This window comes from Anarrhichthys ocellatus, unplaced genomic scaffold (genome assembly GCF_004355925.1).
Source record: "Anarrhichthys ocellatus isolate YVR2014 unplaced genomic scaffold, GSC_Weel_1.0 scaffold40, whole genome shotgun sequence".
NCBI lineage: Eukaryota > Metazoa > Chordata > Actinopteri > Perciformes > Anarhichadidae > Anarrhichthys > Anarrhichthys ocellatus.
This window is the reverse complement of record NW_022280070.1, coordinates 4,416,675-4,438,882: the sequence shown is the minus strand read 5'-3', so window position 1 is coordinate 4,438,882 and position 22,208 is coordinate 4,416,675. Positions and strand designations below refer to the sequence as shown.

Here is a 22,208-nt window from a genome sequence, read left to right as displayed (position 1 = left end):
TAATTGTTACCATCATTTTTCAATTATTTTCTTGACGAAGTAAAGGCCATATACAGAACCAGTTACTGGGTATTATGACTCATCATATTGTCGCAATAAAAGCAATGAATGGTATCTCGGTTCCATTTAAATGTCCCCCAAAGAGCCGGCATGCACTATATCAGGAGCCTGGAGCCGGCACATCTAGATTGAATAATAGTCAGGATTTAGTCATCAGTTATTAATTACCTTGCCTTTCCTACTGAGCCAGAATTTGCCCTGTTGGGAAAATCTTGAAGCAGAATTGGCTTTATTGCATAAGTGCATGTACACACGTTTACAGGGAATTTGAATGAGACTATTTTGCATCGCACTCGATAACTAACCGTGAAATAAAATAAACGTTCATATTCAAGTCGAGTGTTCTGGAAGTTGCAAATTATACAAGTAGTGTAAAGAAATAAATACTGGATTGACATAGACTGGATGACTATCTACAGTATATACATGTTAAATTGTCACTATACTGTATATACAACTTGTATGATTCATAATGACAGTGAAAGATGATTTTTACATGTACAAAAAGTTGCATTAAAAACTGCAAAATTATAATCTGTAATGGCAACAGTGGTTCTTTTGATAATGTTCTAGTCGTCTGATTGTTTTGGTGTACAGTGCTCTGTAGCGCCTCCCAGAGGGGGGAAGCTAAAACAGGTTATGTCCAGGTTACGAGGAGTCTACAGTGATGCTTCCTGCCCGTTTCTTGACTCCTGACAGTAAGTCCTGGATGGAGGACAGGCTGGCACCAATGATTTTTTTTTTTTGTCTGTCTGTTGTAGTCTGTTCCTGTCCTGTTTGGAGGCAGGTTGAACTTCCTGAGCTGGGGCAGAAAGTTCAGTCTCTGCTGGGCCTTTTTCCTAAAGATGTCCATTTTGTAATTCTACTCAAGGTACTGGCAGAAGATGGATCCTAGAAACCTGAAGGTTTCCACAACAGACAGTGTTGTTCAGAATGGTGACGACTGAAGTCAACTGTCATCTCCACAGTTTTAAGAGCGTTGTTCTGACCACACCAGAGGGCCAGCTGTTCAACCTCCCGGCTGTATGCAGCCTCATCCGTGCCGGATGAGGCCGGTGGCCGTTATATTTTGATGACATTTACTGTCAAATTATGAACTGTAAAAGGCCTTTTTCCAACGCCGCAAGAAAAACAAAAGTGATAATAATACTTTTGATTTTGATTAATTTATTCAGCTTGAGTGACAAATTGCATGCGTCATGTACAGTACGACATGAGTAATTTGCTCAACGGCATTTTTTTTTTTGTCCTCGCGACAAAGTGTCCTTGAGCAAGACACTGAACCCGACGTTGCTGTCAATGGGCAGGCCAGCCTTGCATGGCAGCTCTGTCACCGCTGGCGTGTGTCTGTGTGAAATGAATGAATGAGTGAATGATTTGCATAATGCTAAGTGCTTTGACTGTTCAGATAAAAAGGTGCTGTGATAACTGCAGTCCATTTACCGTTTGCCGTCCATGCGATGAAAAGTCAAAATGTCTGCTATAAAAAAGGTAATTGATGATAATAAACCGAATCCATCATGCTTTACATTCTTAGTCACAGAATTGAAATGTTCTGGACATTACCTTACAATAAATTGTCAGACACTTTTGTTTAAACTGCTGATTCTGGGGACGTTTTAGACAGCTGGAGCCGGGGTTCCAACCATTGCTCAACCCCCTCTACCATCTGAACTGCTGAATCGCAAAGTCCACTCGTATTTTCTTAGCTTGGCATACAATTGTAGTCCCAAAGTCAACAAAGATATTGTCACGTTTTTATTGTTATCAACATTTTCAAAATTCATATCATAAAACAAACAAAAAAAACATCTATATTAAATATATTCTAAAATATGGCTGGGGGCTGATACAGGATGCACAGGTGACCAAGCCTTTTACACCCTGCTCTCTAATTGCAAATTGCACACATCACAAAAACCACTGGTTTAGACATTACACGTGAACTATTGCAGATTTTATTTCATCCTGGTTAATAACTGACAAAAATCTACAGGATAAATTGTATAAAGGTTCAGGTTGTCCTATTTGCTGCACACCAACATCTGTGCCAATAAAGTCTGGGCAGCTTGTGCCATTGATGGGTGTCAGGAGAATGTAATTAATTCAGTGAGTCCTGTGAGATCAAAATACAAAAACGTCTTCTTTTTAAAAGGGCTCTGCTGGCTAAGGGTCAACTAGAGGCTACTGATCACATTTTACAAAAGCAGTGTTTGGTAGATTACTGACAGGAACACTCCGGCATTTTGTTAAATACAGTTGTTTGCTGTCTTCTCCAGAGTTGGATGAGAAGATTCATATCAGTTTCAGTGGGATGTTCTTGGCCTAGCCATGTACAAAGAATGGGTGCAGAGGGAAGACTGATATCCCAGCTTTGTGAGCAGTGAAACATAACATGTTTTCCAAATCTGTCTGAAGTAGCATTTTGCTGCCACATTGGATATGGGTTTGACGAACACCACAAAGTGTACAGAGCACTCACTGCACAATCGAAATTCACTACAACTTCTCATCTGACTTTGGGCAAATGGATGGAAATATTTTTTTATATATTTTCTAATCTCACCACCCAACTCTGAACATCAGAACAGCGTATAAAGGGATCTAGAGTGCATTATTGTTTAAGGCCCCTAGGCAGAACACCAGAGAAGCACTTTCTGAGTTCATACCTGGTACATTAAAATGACGTATAGTCCATTAAATGTGACCTGATGTGGATGTATGACATTTCTACTGATATCCTGTGTCTCTGAACATGTCCTGTCTCTGTAATTATATATGTATTACACAACAACATATTTCAGTTTTTGCAGTGATGCTGAGTTAAGTATCCTCTAATATCCTCTTTGGATATTGCTCCGCATTGCAAAGGTGCCTGAGACAGTGCAGTCTATTTGCTCCAGTCCACTTCATTTACTTCATATGGTGCTTTTATAGAAGCTGTAAATGGTCTAAAAGATAAATGGAAAAACATCATTGGCACCAGCCATCCGCTGTCCTCAAAGACAGTGGTGCATTACCTTTGCTTCGAGTGACATCAATGATCCCACTAACGGAACGTGTCTTGAAATCTTGAAAAAGTATTGAAATCATTGGAAATCTGTAAACAAACCCAGTAGGATCGGTAGTAGGATAGAGGTTATAGAAGTATCCTGATAAACAGTCGATTAAGGTCTAGTCACCTTAACCAAATGAAGTTTATTTTCTGTCTAGAAATGAGTGTAGCTGTTTGTTTTCTATAAGTAAACATAAGAATGCAGCCACACTGATCAATCCTTATCTGTTTCTATTTAATTGAATATATACATCAGTTTTGATAGACAGCGAAATCGTCAACATTTTCTTCAGTGTTTGGAGATATTTATTCAATTTAGCCAGAGGAATTCAACAGGAGCAGAAGAACTAAATGTGTCTAATGTACCGAGTTAGGCGGCGTCACTCTTTACAAGCTACACTAGCGACACTGATATTATTTTCACCTTTTAATTTAAGTCTGGCAAAATGTGGTCATTGAGTACATATTTTGTGACCATGATAGCACAGCAACAGTACAACATGCGGTAACGAAACTTTACATGTGTGTAGTTGAGATCAAAATGGAGGCAGAGTCGAATATGGATGTGCCTCCCCGATTTATGGCTCTGGACCAATTTACAGCTGGTGTGATCCCATCTCAGTTGTTAAATTTCTCTTTGTGCGTGGACTGATCAGTATGGCCGCCTTCAAAGATATTTGGTTGTCACTGTACCTATATTGAACAAAGTGTGTCTGATGGATTTGGGACAGCCATAATGTTCTGTATTTGTGAAATTACATATTTTCACAGTATCTGTTGTTTGATGATGGCATTGTCATTTGAGAGACAACATATTTACAGTAAACACCACACATACTTTCCTAATGTGTTCTCTTCTTCCGAATTACAACAAAAAAACATGGTATTGGGCACCTGGCAGCTAGTATAAAAACAGTGTTACCCGTTCAGTCCTCTTCATCAGAGCCGATAGAAGCGGGTCCTGCACCTCACTTGCTTTCTTCTTCTTTGAGGACCCTGATCAATACTCCCACAGAGAAGATACATCAATAGTTGTACCGTCACCCATAAGCGTACCTCCCTGGTCTCCACGAAGGTACTTGCCATCAGAGCCTTTGATGGCGACGCGTCCATGCTCCAGGAACTCAAGGAAAAAGTCCTCTGGCTTTTCTCCATCTGAGCACACCAGGCCACTGCTTGAGACGTACCAGAACTTTCCATTCACACCTGCAGAATGATACCAATTATATGTTAGCTATTTGTTTGAATTGATTTAGTAGATGCTTAATATCTATAAAAACAGGATACAGATATATATTGATTGTGTTATGTAGAAATGTATGTTGTGACGTGCACACATAAAACACTGACTTTTAATATTGTAGGCGCCGTCGTTGAAGATCGATGAGAAAATGTCATAGACGGATCGATTTGCGTTCAGAGTGTTGGAGTTCTTGTGGTGACACACAAAGCCAGTCTCTCCACGAAGGATCAGCATAGGGCGGTTGATGAGTTTCATCAGGAATAATTCGTCATCACCTGCAATGAGGTGACAAATGCTGTTCTTTTTTTCTTTTGCGTGGGTCAACAAAGCGTTACCTGTGGCACGACTTTGAATCTCAGGTGGCTTGCCTGAAGGCTCTTACCCACTGTATCGCTGACTGCTGACAGCTGCCCGTTCTTCTTTGTACAAACGTACTTTCCATTACTTGCTTTGAGTGCCACTCTCCTCCCTCGCCACTCAATGTCAAACATTGTGTTGACCTTGCTGGGAATAAAAGCACGGAGAGGTTAATGAGAGGTAAATTACAACATAGAGGAAAGCTCCTCTTTGAAAGCTATGGGCTACTTACACTTCTGTGGCGGTGGATTGGATCTCTCCGTGAGTCACTAGAGTCCAGTAGGATCCACCATTGGTCCTGAACATAGACCTTTTGCTCTCCTTATCAATCTCCATCTGGAAGGTCTCCATGTCTGTCTCCACGTCCTGATTGGCTGAAATACTCACTCCTGGTGATAAGGGGGAAAAAAACAGCAATAATTATGTCTTTGTTCAATCGATTACAATGTTACATCCTTTCAAATGTAATTTCCTCTCTCAGGCATTGCCAGAGAGACGTGTGCATGATACAATATTAATACAATATTTAATGTCATCCATGCATTTCTTGGTTGATATTACTTCTTTATACATTGATTTATTTTGGGTTATCTATTTTTTTTTTTGCGATTCTGGTGTCCAGTGACATATTTCACCTCCCTGAAGGTGCCGTACACAAATGCATGATGCATAGGCAAGGTGTTGCTTCAAGGCTGCTCCTGCACAGATTAGCCTCTCATAATTTAAGGGTGTGTGCAATAGCAAATAACATCATATTGAATGACACATTGACCAAATTCTCAGTCACCTTCATGTATTTATGGCATTTAATCAGACTTATTACATCATGCTTTAGGGTAACAAGATGGCAGTCTGTGAAAAGTAGTAGAGTTTAAAACACATTTGGAGATTGCAATGTGTGCTAACCTTTTAATCTTTCGACATTAAATATTTTATGAAAAATTGTCTTCCCAAAATCCATCTCTTAAGTAGCCTATAAAACATTGACTCCTTCTACACTTTAAAGGTGATGATTTAAAAAAAGTTTGCTCCATCATAGAAAACCAGAGGTTTTTGTCAGGTTGTATTGTAGAAGTGGATTATACTACAGGATGAGACATTGGTATGTTTTGCCCCCTTTTTCCCCCCACACTCTGAAATAATGTCCATATCGGAATATGTTCACCTTTCAAGTTTGTGGGAGTGTTTCATAGAGTTTATGCAGAGGATCACGTTAAACTGCTTGCTGGCCATCTGTGAGCGTTGGATGTTCCCATGCCTCACTTTATGAACTTTTGGCTCATCAACAAATTTCATGTCATCAACTCATTGCATACAAAAGCAAGTGTCCAAGTAAAGCTTGTCCTAACACAACATTTACATAAAAGTGTGCCCATCTTTTTACTTAGTTAGTTGGTGCACTATTCAGTCAAGTGCCAAACTTCAATCACAACCAGCCAATCTAGTGTTATGCACTTAATCCACATGTATTAACTCTGACTGGTGGGGTGTGTCAGGCGGTGGAGAATACTCAGACGTGTAGCCTATAACTGAACTGTCTGCTGTAAGTTCAAATTAGATGCCACAGAAATGTCCTTCAACCTTTCTCTTAAGCTTGTTACAACTCTAATCCCCCACAGTCACCCCTCCACCCTTCCTGTTCCTTCGCTTGCTGTAATTCCCTGAGTGGTGAAATGCAAATCTGCACTGCAGGGCCCACTAAGCAGCTTTCAGTGCCTTGTTCCTTAAAAAACATGGAACTGCCACAAGGCCAGACACGACAGTTAAAAGTGTAATTATTTGCCCTATATTATGAGAATAGAGTGCTAGGTTGTTGAACTATTGCCTTGATGGTGACCTTATTTTAATGCAGAATTCTATTCATGCATAAGCATAATGAGTGCAGTCTAAAGTTAGAGAACCTCGTCCCTAAAATATGCTGTAGTATTGCATGTGCATTGTGCAGCTAGATTAAATAAGGCTGTTAGCTCTTTTAATTGAATTTTAAAGCTTTAAACAGCTGCAACAGAACATAATTTGCTTGTCTTTCCTCCCACATTGTTTGCTTGAATATAGAGGACAGAGAAAATCACATCGCACAGGCTGACAGGAGACATTGTAATTCCTCTGCCCTGGCTGTAGCTCTGTCCGGCTGCCACCTCACTGCCACACTGGCTGACCGTAGAGCCACACAATTTGGAGAACTTCACTCGATGGTTGACGGTAAAGAGTGAGTAGCCAAAGCTTAAAGTCCATTGATGGTAATTGACGCCCGTGGGGCACAGGTCTGCCCTTAAGTTATTTGCACGCTGCTTAATCTTCAATAGACACACAGTGGAAACGACAAAGCCCATTACCACAATTACCACCACAGTATGGCTGTCAACAATTCTGAACCAGCAAGTAATCAAGAAAGGTAGAACTTTCCCCCAGTAGGTGGTTAATGTTGCTGATTTGATTTTTGGTCACTGTAATGTAAACATTCAATCAAAGCAAATCCAGCCTGCTCATGTTATCAAAAATCCCTAATTACTATACAGTTTGATATTTGGATACACTTTATGCCCGCAACACCCAGCTGTGCTACTGCTCCACTCGAGAATGTACTGTATTCTTATTTGTCAACAGGCCCACCGTGCACTCCACTCTGCTATGTGTTTAGCTGTTATATAGCGAGGGCTAAACTCTTAGCTAAAATCAATACCTAAACCTGCAAAATGTAACATCTGTGTTCTCCTTGGTCTGTTTTTTTAGTAGCTTTGAGATACTCTTGTAGAGATTAAAATGCAGGGAAACTGAATACTGAAAGGAAAAAGAATATAGAGCAAAATCTGAAATCAACAGTACATGAAAGATGACTATTGCATTTAACCACAGACCGTGAAGATAAAAACATTTATCCTACTAAGTGGTTAGTAAAGAGTCATTTGAAAAAGGTAATTTAAAAAATATATATAGTGCACTGCTCTTTAAAGAATCTGAAAATGGTCTCTCCTAGTCTCAGATGCGAACATTGTTAAAGTGCAAAGGGACTTTAGCTGCAAAGTGATTGCAAAACCATAGTGGTGGAAATTGCTGTGTGTCAATAAGTCAATCATTTTTTCTTTTCCCCGTGTCTGAACTCAGCATGGGGCCTCGAATAGGCGTTCCAGCTATGTTTAGCTCACATGTTCGCTCATTTGGTTTTATTCCCATTTGTTACCATATAGACACTTGTACTTTGCTTCCTTTTGAATAGATTCAAGGTTCTTTATAATGTATATGTAAACAATCAAATCTCATCCCTTAGTCTCGATGATTTTCAACAGTGAAAATCATTTCCACTTTAAAGTTCCTCATTGATGGATTGAGAACATAATATACTGTAAGTCCAGCAATCCAATCCATTTCCTGTATGAAACCATTCCATTTTAGATGTTTAATTTTTTTCTCAAGACTGCAATGCAGACTAATTACCTTGCTTGACCGAGACAAATCTTTTATTGGCTGCTTGAAAAACTACTTGTGGATGACTCTCCTCAAGATCAAACAGCTCATCTTTTCCAGGTTTGGAGCATCGGCCAGATCGCAGCGTCCCTGTGGGACCCACTGGGGTCAGATATTTTCCACCACAGTCCTTAAAGGCCAGCTTGCCAGATTTAAGCTCCAGTGTGAAGCTGGTAGTATTGGTGTTCTCCTTCACCAGTTTGCCATCATTGCTGAGGAAACGGCTGTCACAGGTCTTCAGGCTGTACTTGCCATCGAGGTATACCAAGGTGACCAGAGAGTCCACTCCCCAGGGAATGTTGCTATCCACCGAGATCTCTCCATCTGAAGCGGACAGATGGGCATAGCGCTTACGTGCCACACTGAGCAGGCTGGCCTGCGGGTGTAAAGCCAAATGGACGGCCCAGAGCTCTTGTTCCCCAATGGCTTGGGCAAAGCAGGACAGGTAGTCAGCCGAGCCTCCAAAGTAACGCAGGTAAGGCTCTGATTGCAGTGCCCAGCGACCATCAGATTGAGGCACAATAAGGAAACGGCAGTCGGGGTCAGGCTTCTCTGCCCCACATGTCATCTTTCCATCTTTGTCAGAGGCTAGATAGCGTCCCAGGTGGCTGCGGAGGAACACTACTTGGCCATCTTGCTCGTCCTGCTCTAAGGTCCAGATCTGCTTCTTCTTCATGCTGACGCCTGAGGCGTTCACCTTGAAGCCGAAAGCCTCAGCCGTCAGGTAGCGGCTCTCATAGTTGACGAGACCAAACTGCAGTTTTAGGGCCCTATTTATTCCGTTGGTGGGCATGCTTGAACAGGCCACACGTTAAGATTGCAAGTAAAGAGGTTTAGGACAAAAAAGGGAAAGGGTAATGAGGCAAAGCCGGCATGAACCTGAAATGCAAAAATAAAATGCTTGATTTCTCCCCTCTTCTATCTCTCAAGCCGTAAATTCGCTCCACTTATCTCCCTTGGTGGAATGTTTAGAGTTTGTTTCTTCTCCCGTCACTTTCCCTCTTTCCCCAGAGGGCTTGCACAGGCACTCGCTCTCTGTTCCTTAATGAGTTGGGATTAAAATCAGCAGGACAAAGCACCTCAATCCAACAAGCCGCTGACGTCACATACTAGTGCACCAACCACGAACCTCCCCTCCTCCTTCACCTTCTCCAGTACACACTCGGACTCCTTCGCTATCTCTTCCATGTCTTCCCCTCACTCTCATGTCTTTCTTTTCTCCTCCACTCTTGTCTTCCTTCACTGTAACTCACACTGGCACACTCATTTGTGAAACCTGACTCCCTATTGGTTGTTACTTTCACAATTAGGTTAATTTGCGAGTAGCCAGGCTATCCAGGCCTAGGATTATCCAAGCTTTGATCTGCTGGCGAGCCACAACCCAGTTGGAAAATGTCCAGAGAGTTGCTTTTGGTTGCTCCCCACTGCTTCTACTTCTCTTTTGAGTCCTTTTAAGCTTTTCATGGGTTAGTTTGTGTAAATATATGCACATTTTTATTGACTTCCTTTGCATGAATAAACCTTCTTCTCATTAAAGACTTGATTTATAGATTAAAATCATATTCACAAAGAGCCTCTGTCACATTGCATTGGACCAGGGTTAATGTACATGGCTGAATGATTAAGAGGCAGAGTCTTAACTCCCAAAGCAGTACAAAGGTTTCTTTCTTACCCCAGTTTGCCAGATGCAGGTACAGAGGAGCTACATAGCAACATTACGCTTGCTCCAGTACTTTAGAGATATGTAAATTTGTGGAGTTTGCGAGTTTAGCTGAGAGCGATTTGAATAGCACATATTTGAATGCACAAGCATTGCCTATGTGCCTTTCCTCCATTTTCACCTTAGTTGATCCTCAGCCTAAATGTTGCAAACTCTTCCACACCACCAACTCTGTTATTCTGTCAGTCAATTGATAATGGATGGCACAACTCCATGACCTTTGTCACAGTGCACACCATGGTCAATATTTGTAAGAGCATTACCACCCTCTTTCTCTAAGATTCCTGGAGATGTTGAGGGTAATGCCAAAGAGAACCAATTGGAAATACCAAAACCACAAGTGGGTTTGAAAACTATAGCACAAAGCTAAATCCTTGTGGTATTATTTCTACTTGATAATCTTTAAAGGCCAGTGCTCTCATCTATTGACTTGACAGATTAGGGTGATTAGCATTGTGATGCCAGACCACCATGAGAGGTTGATGCTCAAATGTTAATTTAAGGACAGAGGTTGGTAAAAGAAGAGTTTTGTGGAGCACAAATGTATGTACGTTGATGTGTGTAGAAGCTAAAGGTATTCCTTTGTATTGAGGTCATACAGGGTGAGGAGCTCAGATATTCAGAAGGAGCTTTAAATAGAATTTCTGCTTGTGCGTGCCGAAACCCAGTTTAGGTGTTTTCAAGATGCCAGTATGCTTCACCAGAACCACTTGTCAGATGGTCGAATATCTCCGAAACCCTAACCCCCCCTCACCTCTCTGATGTTGTTCTTTGTGAGGCTGTGTCCGACTACTTTTGTAACTTTCCAAAAAATGACAATCTGACATTCGCACCCACTTAACGCTGTGATTGGCCATCTGTGCAGAGGAGAGAATGGGTTGGAACTTCTCTCTATCTCTTATTTTTATCACTTTTCATGTGAACAACGGAGTGCAACACTATAAATGCCTTCCAAGAGAGACTACATGAAATGTAGTACAAATTAAAGCTGTATATATTTGTATACAGGCAGGTGTACAGTTGTAAGTCTACTGTGGGTTGCAGTTGCTAATATACAGCAGTAGCTGTGTGACCACTGTTGAAATTTAAACCAATGGAAGTTGACCAAGTCTGCTCTTACTTGCCTTGAATTGTGATTAAAAAATCTTCTCATCATTCCCAACCCACCCTTTACAAATACAGTGTACATTTTATATCATGTGTTTTCACCTTGTAATCACTGGGTGGCAGTATTGCCTTGTACAAGTACACAACAGTGTTTACTATTACAGGTAGATGCCGAGTTCCCATTAATAGAGGCCTAAATTAATGCAATGGAATTTAATTGCCATATTGCTGGTGTTAATTTGTATCACAGTTTCAGAAATACATTTCAGGGTATATTCTAGTTGGAGGATCCTAAATTCATCCATTTATCCATCTATCTATCTATTACCCAGATATTGAGCATGGAGGTATTGATAATTGTGTCGGATAGTGTTGTGTAACTTTGTAGCGTATGGTTTGGCGGCCCATTCTTATTGGATTATTTACAAATACTAACTGAGCTAGTTGTTTCACAGGAAAAGCAAAAGCAGACTTTCTTAAAGTGCCACTGCACCAATTTTACATGTCAAAGTAAATGTACTTGTTATAGGAATATTATACAATCTGTGTACACAGATGATGTATTCTCTAACTCTGCAGGAGATTTATCAAGTCTTGGAAAATTGCTTCAGTCGCATCACTTTAGTAATCTTGGTTTGGGCTCGGAGACTATGAACTGTTTTAACGGAAGTCGATTGGAATTTGAAAGATATTAATGTTTTCCAGGCAAGCAAAGTCTAAAGGACACAATTGAGTTAAGTAACGGGGGTTTAGGATTGAAGTCTATTGAAGTCTCATAGTAGGAAATACAAGTCAGGATATCTCCTCATCTGCTGTATTGACTAATTTGTGGGGGTGCAATGCTAGTTAGTACCCAATGAGAATTTTAGGACTTAAATAGCATCACAGTCTTGGAAAGGTTTAGAGATTTTGTGCTATTGTAATACCAGACTAGATTGAAAAATACAATTCACTAGTGAGATCACAATCAATACTGGAATGGATTCGAATAGACACATTATGACACTTTAAGTCCCTATATGAATTATATTTGTTTGTAAATGACAAATAAACCCAATTATCTATTTTGGGACAAGGCCCAGCCTTCAATTAACTTACACACAGCAGCAGTGCTTCTGTGGTTGGTACAATGTATTTGTGTCCAGTAGATGGCAGTCTTGACTATACATTGAAACTAGTTTGTTTTCTCTCACAAATATGGATTTTTGTGTTCGGGAGGTTATGCTGTAAAATGAGAATCATCTCATTTTCTCAAGCTTCCTAATAGCAAGGATTTGTTTGTCTGTTTGAAAACAAAAGCAAAAGCCTTCGTTATTCTTATAGTGTACAGAAGATGTCTTGCTTTTCTCTTGGATGGGACAGATTCTCAGTCAAACAATCCTTGTACTTATGTAGAAGTCTGAAGTCACCTGAGCAATTGTATTACTTGATTAATAAAAGGTAGACTGGTAAAACAGGGGGAAATAGATGACTGGTAATATTGTAACGTTCTACAAATTACTGTTTGCATTTACATTTGAGATAAAGGAGTGTTAAATGGTAGCAAAAAACATGGAAAATAGGGAATTGGGAAATAAGCAACACTGAGTTGTAGCTCTGTAAAACATATTAGAGTTTAGATTGCCATTAGTGTCAGCTGTCTGGGACCAGAATATGACACAAAAATAAAGTGTAATGTGAATTGTAAGAAAAATACAACATGATTTGTATGTTGCAGGTGTGAAGTGATGAACTGGTTTTAAGATCTGAAATCACCTTTATATCATTGTTTCTTTTTGCAAACATAAAAGATCCAAGAAACCGTAACCGAGCCTTTTGTGATGCAAATCATATTCAACACATAAGGACGGTCTTTCTCCTGTCCTCCATAGGCCCCCACTCCCTTGCAAGTTTGGGTTGCATGGCACTCCAAGAACCATATTAGCAATAACTGTACATCATTTAGACTGCAGTGGTCCAGTGGGTATGCCAAATTGCATATTGTGACTTAAATGTCTTAATATTCTCTCCCTCTCTATCTTTCTTGGTTGTCTCCCTGTTTTTGTATCTGTCTCTCTCTCTTTGTCAACTATTTCTCACTCCTCCCTCTCTTTCCCTTTGCCATATCCCCTGCTGGAGTTTCTGGTTAAAAGCAAGTCAAAGTATAATGAAACAATTGCTGTTAGCTGTAAATGAAAAGGATTGAAGGAGGGGAAAGATATGAGTGAAAGGCATTGGTTACTTGCGAATACACAGATACATGCATATACACACACACACACGTACACATACTGTATGCATGCACTCACACACAGATCAAATGGTGAGCAGAGGTCTCCCCCTAGGGCATAAACATGGATTAATGTGCCCAGCGCGATTATTTCATTTATAACTGTCCCGGACCTTTTCAGATAAGACTATTTTTTCAGGTTGCCATCCACTAGCACCTTTTATACTGCATCTATTAGCCTGCCAAGCACTCAGAGCTCAGTTTAAAGGGCCAGCACCCTCCCTGTTTAGCTTTCATTGAAAATCACTTTCAGAGAGGAGTCAAGGTTGCCTAGTGGCAACTAACTCCCAAAAGACTGAAGTGCAAATCTTTTAAGTAATCACAAACAAATGACACCCAAGATGTGGATGTGAAGACAGTACATCTCTTCACAATGATAGAACATCAGAAAGATGAATTTGCCAATTCAGGTGCGCTAACTTCCTGACAAATTCAATACTTTTCTTTATAATTATAGGATTTTTGCACATCAGCATACACCTGTGGTGTCATTGAAATGGCTGAGGGTTCATAAAATCATAACTGTATAACTAGCACCCCCACTGCTCATGTCCTATATAAAGTACACAGGTCCAAAATGTCCTTTCTTCGCTCTCTTGTACCCCCGTGGGACCCTCCTGCTGCCCTCTCTAAAACCAGCAGAGGAAAACGGTCCATGAGACATGCAGTAAAAGTAAAATGTAAAATGGCTGCCTTGGCTGGGATTCTCCTTTCTCAGCAGCTTGGTGCTCACTGACCCCATTAATCCAGGTGTTCATTCATCTACAGGACTATCCTCCCACAGGCCGTTAACGGCTCACCCCACTCTGTTTGCCCAGCCCCAGCCCCAGCCCAGCCCCGGCCTTCGCACTCCTGCTCTACCCAGTGTAATGGGGGCTGCCAATGAGCTAAGTATGGGCAGCCATATAAATGAGCCTTGGTAAATGTCAAGCCTTTTAATACTCAGTTGTAATGCCACATTTGTTTTGTAGGCTGTTATTTGTTTTTAGAGTGAGCCAAAGCCCGCCCATCCTCATTCTCCGAGGAGTGAGACAGAGAACTGGTCACACAGAGAGAGAAGGTTGTATAACTTAATTGGAGGTTACATTGCCTTCAGTGCAATACATTATTGACAAAGATACCTCAACTCTCAGCGAAAGCAGCCTGTAAATAGGTGAGCAATAAAAGCAGTTTCTCATTGATTAAACTGAAGTCTGGTGGACACTGCCTGAGCTCTTGTGTCAATGCAGACAGGGTGAGCTTTAAGGGACAGGAGCGCTCCATGTTAATGTCATCCTTTGCTCACTGGCTCTGACAGCAGGGCTAATATGAGGCCTCAGCTTCTGCCATTCTGACAATTCCCTGTCTCTTTCATATAAAGACAATGATCATGTGAATTGCAATGACAGGTGTGTGTCTGTCTGTAAAACAGTGCTTGTTTGTGTGTGTGAGCTAATGTCTAAGTGGATGTGAGCTTGCATGCGTAGCTAATACTTACCGTCCGTGTGTGTGTTTTTTGTTTGTTGCCTGTGCGTGCGTATGCATGCATACATGGTGATTTATGTGCAAACACATGTGTCTCAGCATCTCCAAATGTTGGTCTGTTCACTCAGAGGTTTATATACAAGCTCTACCATTCCGCAAGAGCCAGACATAGGTCGCATTGCATTTCTTATCCCTCACTTTTTACTGCATTCCCACACGCAGAGACAGTAAATGAGAGTGATTTACACACAAGTGCATAAATACTGTGAGCTGCTGATAGTCAATGCACTATACTCCTCCCCCTGCTGATTCTAAAGCTCTAGTTAGTCCCAGGTTCCTTTTTAAGAGGGTCAGAGGAGCATGTTTGTTTAGCATCCCAGCTAAATCTGTTAGTGAGATTGTTAACACGGTAGCCAGGGGGTAAGAAAAGAGGAATTATCCAAAACAGTGCAAGTGCAAAACCTGAGGGATCATCACAGGCAATTACAAATGGGGATCAAAGTCAATGATATGATGGCTACTTACGACAAAATGTGAGGTCAATATTGATGCTGATATCTAATGAAGTTAAGGCAGCAGCTTCGGCCAGCAGTTGGAATAGAGGGGACAATGTTGGGGGTAAAGAGAGTAATGAAGGAAGGAGAGGGAGCCCTTATCCTATATTGTGAACTCAGTCAAGCATTTTATCCAACGTCTGTCTCCATAAGCCCTGAGCACTTGCTATGTATTCATCTATACAGAGAATTGCCATTTGTCCTAACACACACACACACACACACACACACACACACACACACTTCCCTCAAACAGACTATAGTAGCTTGTCTGACAAATTGAGCACATTTGTTAACCAGAGAAATTTTCATTGAGCAACTGGGTCTTCTCTCCGTCTCCTGTTGTTTCTCATTCAGAGGTTTCTTCCCCTCTTTCTCCGTCTGTGGGTAGATTGTTTACAGCAGGAAGTGCCTGGCATCCTCTCACTTGGCATTGGGAGACAGCGACTTGGCTGGTGCTTGTTGCCCAACATCATTCACAGTCCCAGTGCCTGCTTCAATATAATTCATGTGCTTTTGGGAGACATCCTTACCGGAATAGAGAGCATTTTTGTTGATTATTCCGTCTGTTTTTGATTACATCCTGGCTGGCCTCGGAGAGCTAGCGGGCAATTTAGCTATCATTGCTAGATGGGTTAATGGGGCCCGAGCTGCTGGTTTATGTTGGGGTTCAAAACAGTAGGTTGGCTGAGATTTTCAGTTGTTACTGCAATGATTACTGCACATAAATGTTTGTGTGGTATTTCTCTTCCATGTCTGTTTGCGTACTTGGATGCGCCTAGAGGTTCACTTTTGTGGTTTTGTAGTGAAATGTCTCAACAATTGGATGGATTGCCATGGAATTTGTTACACACATCAATTTGGGAATCGTAATTATTTTGGTGATTCCCTGACTTCCGGCTTCCTCTTATACCATTATCAGGTCATAATTTCAAAGTGCCCAATTATTCGATTTTTAGGAAATACCTGCAAAACTAATCAGATTTCCAGCAGCCTCGGCTTTATGTTTAGGGCCAATTAGCAAATGTTACCATGCTAACAGGCTAAACTAAAATGATGATCATGGTAATTTATATACCTCAACAGCATCAGCATGTTTGCATTGTCACTGTAATAATGTTGGCATGCTATAGTTTTCATTTAGCCTCACTATACAGCCTCACAGAGCCCCTAGCTTGGCTGTAGACTTGTAGTCTTATTTTGTCAACCCTACAAATCATCAGATGTTTAATCCATCTCATGACCAGACCAGTCCCTGTCGTTTGCCCAACGGTGACGTCGGACACACTGTAATATATATTGGTGTCTTCAAGGTGCAAACTGAATTTGTGCCCTTTGACCCTTGAGATGGATGTTGCATGGTCTGAATAGTGCTAGCCACTACATAAGTACTCCAATTGCTCTCCGCTGACGTGCTAAGCCTACTGGGGCTGTTTGTGCTGGGTAAGCTTGTATTTCCTTGAGCATGCACCACCTGTCAGCAAGGAACACAACTGTGTGTGTGTGTGTGTGTGTGTGTGTGTGTGTGTGTGTGTGTTTGTGTTTATATGTTCATGCATGGACCTAACAAGCGTATCACAAGCCATGACTAGTGGGACAAGTCAAACCCATATGTTGTTTTTCTACTGTACAACAGTAAAAGGTTGGCACTCTTATTATTAAGGAGCTTCTAGACTATGTAACTGTATTCCAAAAGCGTTTGTGCTATTGTATACTTATGTTAGTGCATGCAACTTTCCCAGGAGGCTACCTGATCCTATTACATTATCCAGCACACATCAAAGGGTTAAGAGCTGTCTGCCTCTATAGTCATTAAGCCCTCTCTTAGCCACAGTAAATCAACGCTGTGCTGGCAACAGCTGCTCTGATCACCTATTAAAACTTCCATAATGTGCCGTGTGTACAGAGTGAGGCCTGTAAGCCGACACTGGTCAATAGACCCCAGATAAAGGCCATCTTGAGCCTCTGATGTGGTTCCTATGGTCAGGATAGCAAGGGAAGTGGAGCTGAGTGGTAGGAGATGACAGAAAAGCCTTGTCATTAAGGACAACTACCTCAGGGCTTGAAACCATGCAGGATACAAAACTGATATGCCCTGTACTGAGGATATATTTATATCTCAAGGCTCCAGACTATAAGATGTTATCAAGCTTTTAGCCCAGTTGGTTGAATTCTTTAAAACCTAATATATTCAAAGCTAGAGATTTCCCCGGCAAATGCCTGGTAGCAGCTGAGAAAATACTTTATCTGATGCGATGAGAGCCGTACATTAGAACTCGGTAAAGGAATGCCTCAAGCACATGTGAAATATCAAATACTCCTTAAATGTCAATGATTAACTGTAAAACATGCAAAGAAATGAGTCTAAACACGGCAGCTTTTCGCAGTCCTCCAAAACCAGTTCAGTTTTCAGCAGAGAACTTGTCCGAAAGCTAGCTTCGTCCACTGATCTGGTCTGGGAAATTGTGTGGAAATCAATAGCAGGACTAGCTAGCAGGACTACTGTCAGTGTGTACAGAAGTGCACACTCAGGAGGCCCGTCTCCATGGAGACACAAACAGGGCATGATACTGCCCTCGGGTGAAATCTCTGTGTGGCTCCACCAGCTGAATTGAACCATTTAGGTTTTATTTTCTTCCTTGTCTACATCTTTCTCTTTCTCTTCGTCTTTCTCTTTCTCCCCTACTGAGCAGCAGCAGGACTTTTCTATCTCCTTTTTTTCACACACACACTCACTTTGTGTTTCTCTCCCCCGACAGGTAGCAGGGCTAGAATTCAGGAGAAGATATGAGTCTCTGTACATAACAACTGTCACAGGCCATTCAGAGAGGGTGGATGCTGATTTACCTCTGCCAAGGTTGCAGAGATGTTTGTCAGTTGATCTCATAGCGAGGCCCATATGCATGCTGTGCTCTTCCCTCACCTCTCTGGCTGAATTTCTTTCACCTTTTTTTTTGTCCTCATCTCTCTTTAACATTTTTCTCTTCTCCTCCTCCTCCTCACTCACATGCAGATTGTTTTTCACCCTTTTCACCTCTTTATTAAACAGAGCGTATATAGCTTGTGCCTGTGTTTCCAGCCATCATAAGGTACATTTAGTGCTTTGAGTTTGTTTCGAATTTAGCACACCATCCCCAATGGATTTGTTTGAAGAAAATGAGAGATGTCTCCAAAATGTCTGATCAAAGCCTGGCTTAGTTGCTCAGGGGCTTCAACTCATGTTGATAAGATGTCAAAGTGCCAGTCACGGAGCTTATGACTACATGGTATCTAAGCAGATTGTATATTTTTAAAGTGCTAGATGTATTCGAGGAGGAGAGTAGAGCACAGCCATCCAGTGAAGGATATGGATGTGTTTAAGGGCTCTGGCAACCGGCACTGGGGGCCTGGCAGCTGGGCAGAATTATTTTATACCCCGCTATGACTGGCACTTTTATACACACACACAGGCATGCATGAGTTCATGCTCTCTCCGTCTGTATGTCTCTCTCTTTAATACGCTCACTCACCACTCGTGTCATTATGCATGCTGATATCCCGTTTCATCGTGGTTGAGGCTACTACAGAGCAAGGCTAGATTGGAGAAAGAGGTTGTGTGTGTGTGTGTGTGTTTGCAGCAACTTAAACGTGTCTTTATCGCCGTGAGAGTTTATGGAGAGTGTGCAACAGAGCATCAGTTGTTTTGACCACCTGCGTCCAAGGATGGAGGAGATTCTCCTCATTTTTTCTTTCTTTCTAATTTCTTCCCCTATTTTTTTTTAAATATCTGGTAGCTTTCACACAAGAGCACAGTAGATCAATCTTACCTGTTAATGAAATATACCAGGAGTTCATTCTGAAGTCTGATTTAAACAATCAGGGTGCTTTACTGGCGTTATTTTATCCACACCATCTGATCAAAAACGTACAAATTAAATCGAAAAAAGGTCAAGGAAGTGAGAGGGAGGTGGATCTGTATCCCTGTGATCAGTGTTGTATACCGGCTTTTGTGAAACATGGATGATGTTTGTGGATTGTGCTCTGTTACAATAGCAGCATGAACTGGTCATTTTGTGATTCATGACACAATGGTCAGAATTTCTCTACATTCAAAGGCCGATATAGCGTTGCACCAGTTCTTTTTAAATGTGTAATTTACTTAATTACTGACACTAATCAGTTTTATATTCATATTTGGCGAAACAATGTGTGTCATGCTTTATGAAACGCATCCAATCTTAAACACAACCTGAGAGAAAGAGACAAGGGAGACAGACACACACATGCCAGTTCACATATTTACACATGAAGGGACATATAGACACAGACAGGCCCATATTCCACTGGCCCCAAGCAGTAGCTATTGTATTGTGATGAATGGAGTGTCTCCTGTCCTGTGTAGCCACAGGGCCCTGCAGCAGTCCACTGGGAGCCTGGGGATGCTTGGTGGCCTTTCTCCCAGGTTTCCTGTCTCCTGACTCAGCACCAGCTGTGCACACCAGCAGGAAAAAGAACATGCAAAGGTTAAAAAATGATTCACCGGAGATTCATGGTATAGTATGACCCTAAGGCAGTCAGTTAGACAATAGTCTTTCTTTTACCTGCCAGGCAAAACGTTTCGGTGGAAGGATCATTCATGCTCTGTGGGATAATGGCCCCCATGGATAATGTCATGTAGAAGCAGGATATATAGGGTACTCACAGAAAATGTGCCAAAATGATGGAAATGCCGAATGTTTTGTCATGACATAATAAAAAAGCCCTGTTTCAGTGTAAAGCTGTTTGTGGCAGTTTATTCTAGATCATCTGGATATGATTGCCGCTTGTTTAAATCACCGCATAACTGCATCCCGTACAGTGACACTTATTTAAAAGCTGAACTTTGCAAATTTGTCTTGCGGTTTGAAGACAAACTCTGACAGTTGCCCCTGCTGACTCTATGCCCAGAAGTCACTTTGGCATTGAAGGAGGCTGAGCTTTATGGCAACAATGGCAGGCGTGCCAGCGGAGCCAGGCAGTCATCATGGTAGCGACCATGGTGGGCCGTCGGAGAGAGCTGTGTGGCAGCACTGTGTGGTTGAAACGCCTGCTCTTCCCATAATGGAACAGCTGTTTGGAGCGCAGTGTGCCAGGGCGCTGGAGCACAGAGTAAATAGAGGAGAAGAGCAATGTAAACAGAGATGGGATGGCGGGAGCTGCTTCCCTGCTGCCGTGAAAGGGGGTAAACACCCCCAGAGAACGAGGAGGGGTTGTCGACACAGGAATGCACAAACACCACTACGCAGAGGGCGTGGAAAGAAAGGAGGGTGTATTGAAGAATGAAACAGTAATTTTCTATACCAGCTTCTCAAACAACACCCGACCTGACAGGTAATTACAAGAGTTGAGACAAGAATCATACCTGCTACCTTGAAGACCAAAATTTTGCATGCAACCGATTAACTGAGCTCACAGCTGATCGCCAAAGGCCTTTCTTTGTTATTCATGAGATGAAGAGCGTTTCCAGCTGTCCTGCATTTACAAATGGGATCGTGCGAGAATGACCCCTTATATAGACAGGCTGTAACTTTTCCTGCTGTTTGGTCAGTAGAGTTTTGTGGACAGTACTGCGGCTGTTGGCCCATCATTGTGTTGGACACAGGAAGACATCCATACCTGTTAGATCAAACCCAGTTTCAGATATGTGTTGAGGTCAATTGACCCTTTGCTAAGCCCCGACCCCCGCTGCTACTCCTTCAAGCTGTCAAGAGTTACCATGGAGCTCACACTGTCACTAACTGCACTCCCTGCCTTAATATTATCAAATTTTTTTGGAAAACAAAAAAGTGAGAGAAGCTGACAGAAGGGTCTACGATATGAAAATGAGGAATATATCCAAGATGTCAAACTGATTCTGCAGCAAAAATAAGTTAAAAATATAAAGATTTAGCCTAAAGCATATCACGGTGTGAAAGTGCATCACCACATAACTTTGGCGATCGAGGCAGGTGACATGAAATTTAGGAACAACACTATTCCGGTAAAGCATAGGTCTTTATTCACTGTTTCAATCATCAAAAGCCGCATGTGTATACATTCGGTATACTGTCAGTAGCTATCGTTGCATAGAAGTGCTAAAGCTAGTTAATGATGTGCTAACATACTCTGCTAATGTTAGTTCCACAAGTTTTTATGTAGAAACATAACATTTTAAAAACCCATTTCTCCCTCCAACCTCTCGAGTGTCACATTACACAACGTTTAAACATCGTTAGCGCGAAATCCCAAAGATCAGCCTCAACATGAAGATTTCATGAGAGTCTATGAAGCAGAGCCACATAGTTGTAGGACCCGTCAGGACTAGGACAGGACTAGGTGAACGGGCAATTAAGTTGCCTCAAAGTGAGCAACCAACTCCTCTCACTGTGCAAACGGGCTCAGCTAACTGACTTTTTTCGACATGCTATACTATGACTTTTTTATGACTGTTTTCGACATGCTATACTATGACTTTTCGACATGCTATACTACGACTTTTTTATGACTGTTTTCGACATGCTATACTATGACTTTTCGACATGCTATACTATGACTTCTTTCGACATGCTAGACTATGACTTTTTTATGACTCTTTTCGACATACTATACTATGACTTTTTTCGACATGCTATACTATGACTTTTTTATGACTGTTTTCGACATACTATACTATGACTTTTTTCGACATGCTATACTATGACTTCTTTCGACATGCTAGACTATGACTTTTTTATGACTGTTTTCGACATGCTATACTATGACTTTTCGACATGCTATGCTATGACTTCTTTCGACATGCTAGACTATGACTTTTTTATGACTTTTTTCGATATGCTATTCAGATTGGAATGTTTCAAAAAGCAGGGCAGGCAAGAAAGTGGTGGTGGGGGGGGGGGGGGGGGGGGGGGGGGGGGCGG

At 41.6% G+C, this 22,208-nt stretch overlaps 1 protein-coding gene across 1 annotated transcript; it reads right to left on the bottom strand.

Moving 5' to 3' along the window:
• Positions 1–2,076: 2,076 nt before the first annotated feature.
• Positions 2,077–9,124, bottom strand: fscn2a (fascin actin-bundling protein 2a, retinal). Its single transcript, XM_031867951.1, has 5 exons — positions 8,151–9,124; positions 4,948–5,104; positions 4,741–4,862; positions 4,466–4,633; positions 2,077–4,321 (listed from the first exon to the last, which is right to left on the bottom strand). The coding sequence occupies exons 1-5, from the start codon at positions 8,971–8,973 to the stop codon at positions 4,116–4,118; spliced, it is 1,476 nt and encodes a 491-aa protein (XP_031723811.1). The 5' UTR covers positions 8,974–9,124; the 3' UTR covers positions 2,077–4,115.
• Between the last annotated feature and the right edge of the window lie 13,084 nt (positions 9,125–22,208).

Coding starts and splice junctions, on each gene's coding strand:
- fscn2a (XM_031867951.1), bottom strand. CDS start 8,973: ATGCCCACCAACGGAATAAATAGGGCCCTAAAACTGCAGTTTGGTCTC. Junction 4,634..4,740: donor AGCAGTCAGCGATACAGTGG/GTAAGAGCCTTC, acceptor ACCTCATTGCAG/GTGATGACGAATTATTCCTG. Junction 4,322..4,465: donor CGGCGCCTACAATATTAAAA/GTCAGTGTTTTA, acceptor ATCATTCTGCAG/GTGTGAATGGAAAGTTCTGG.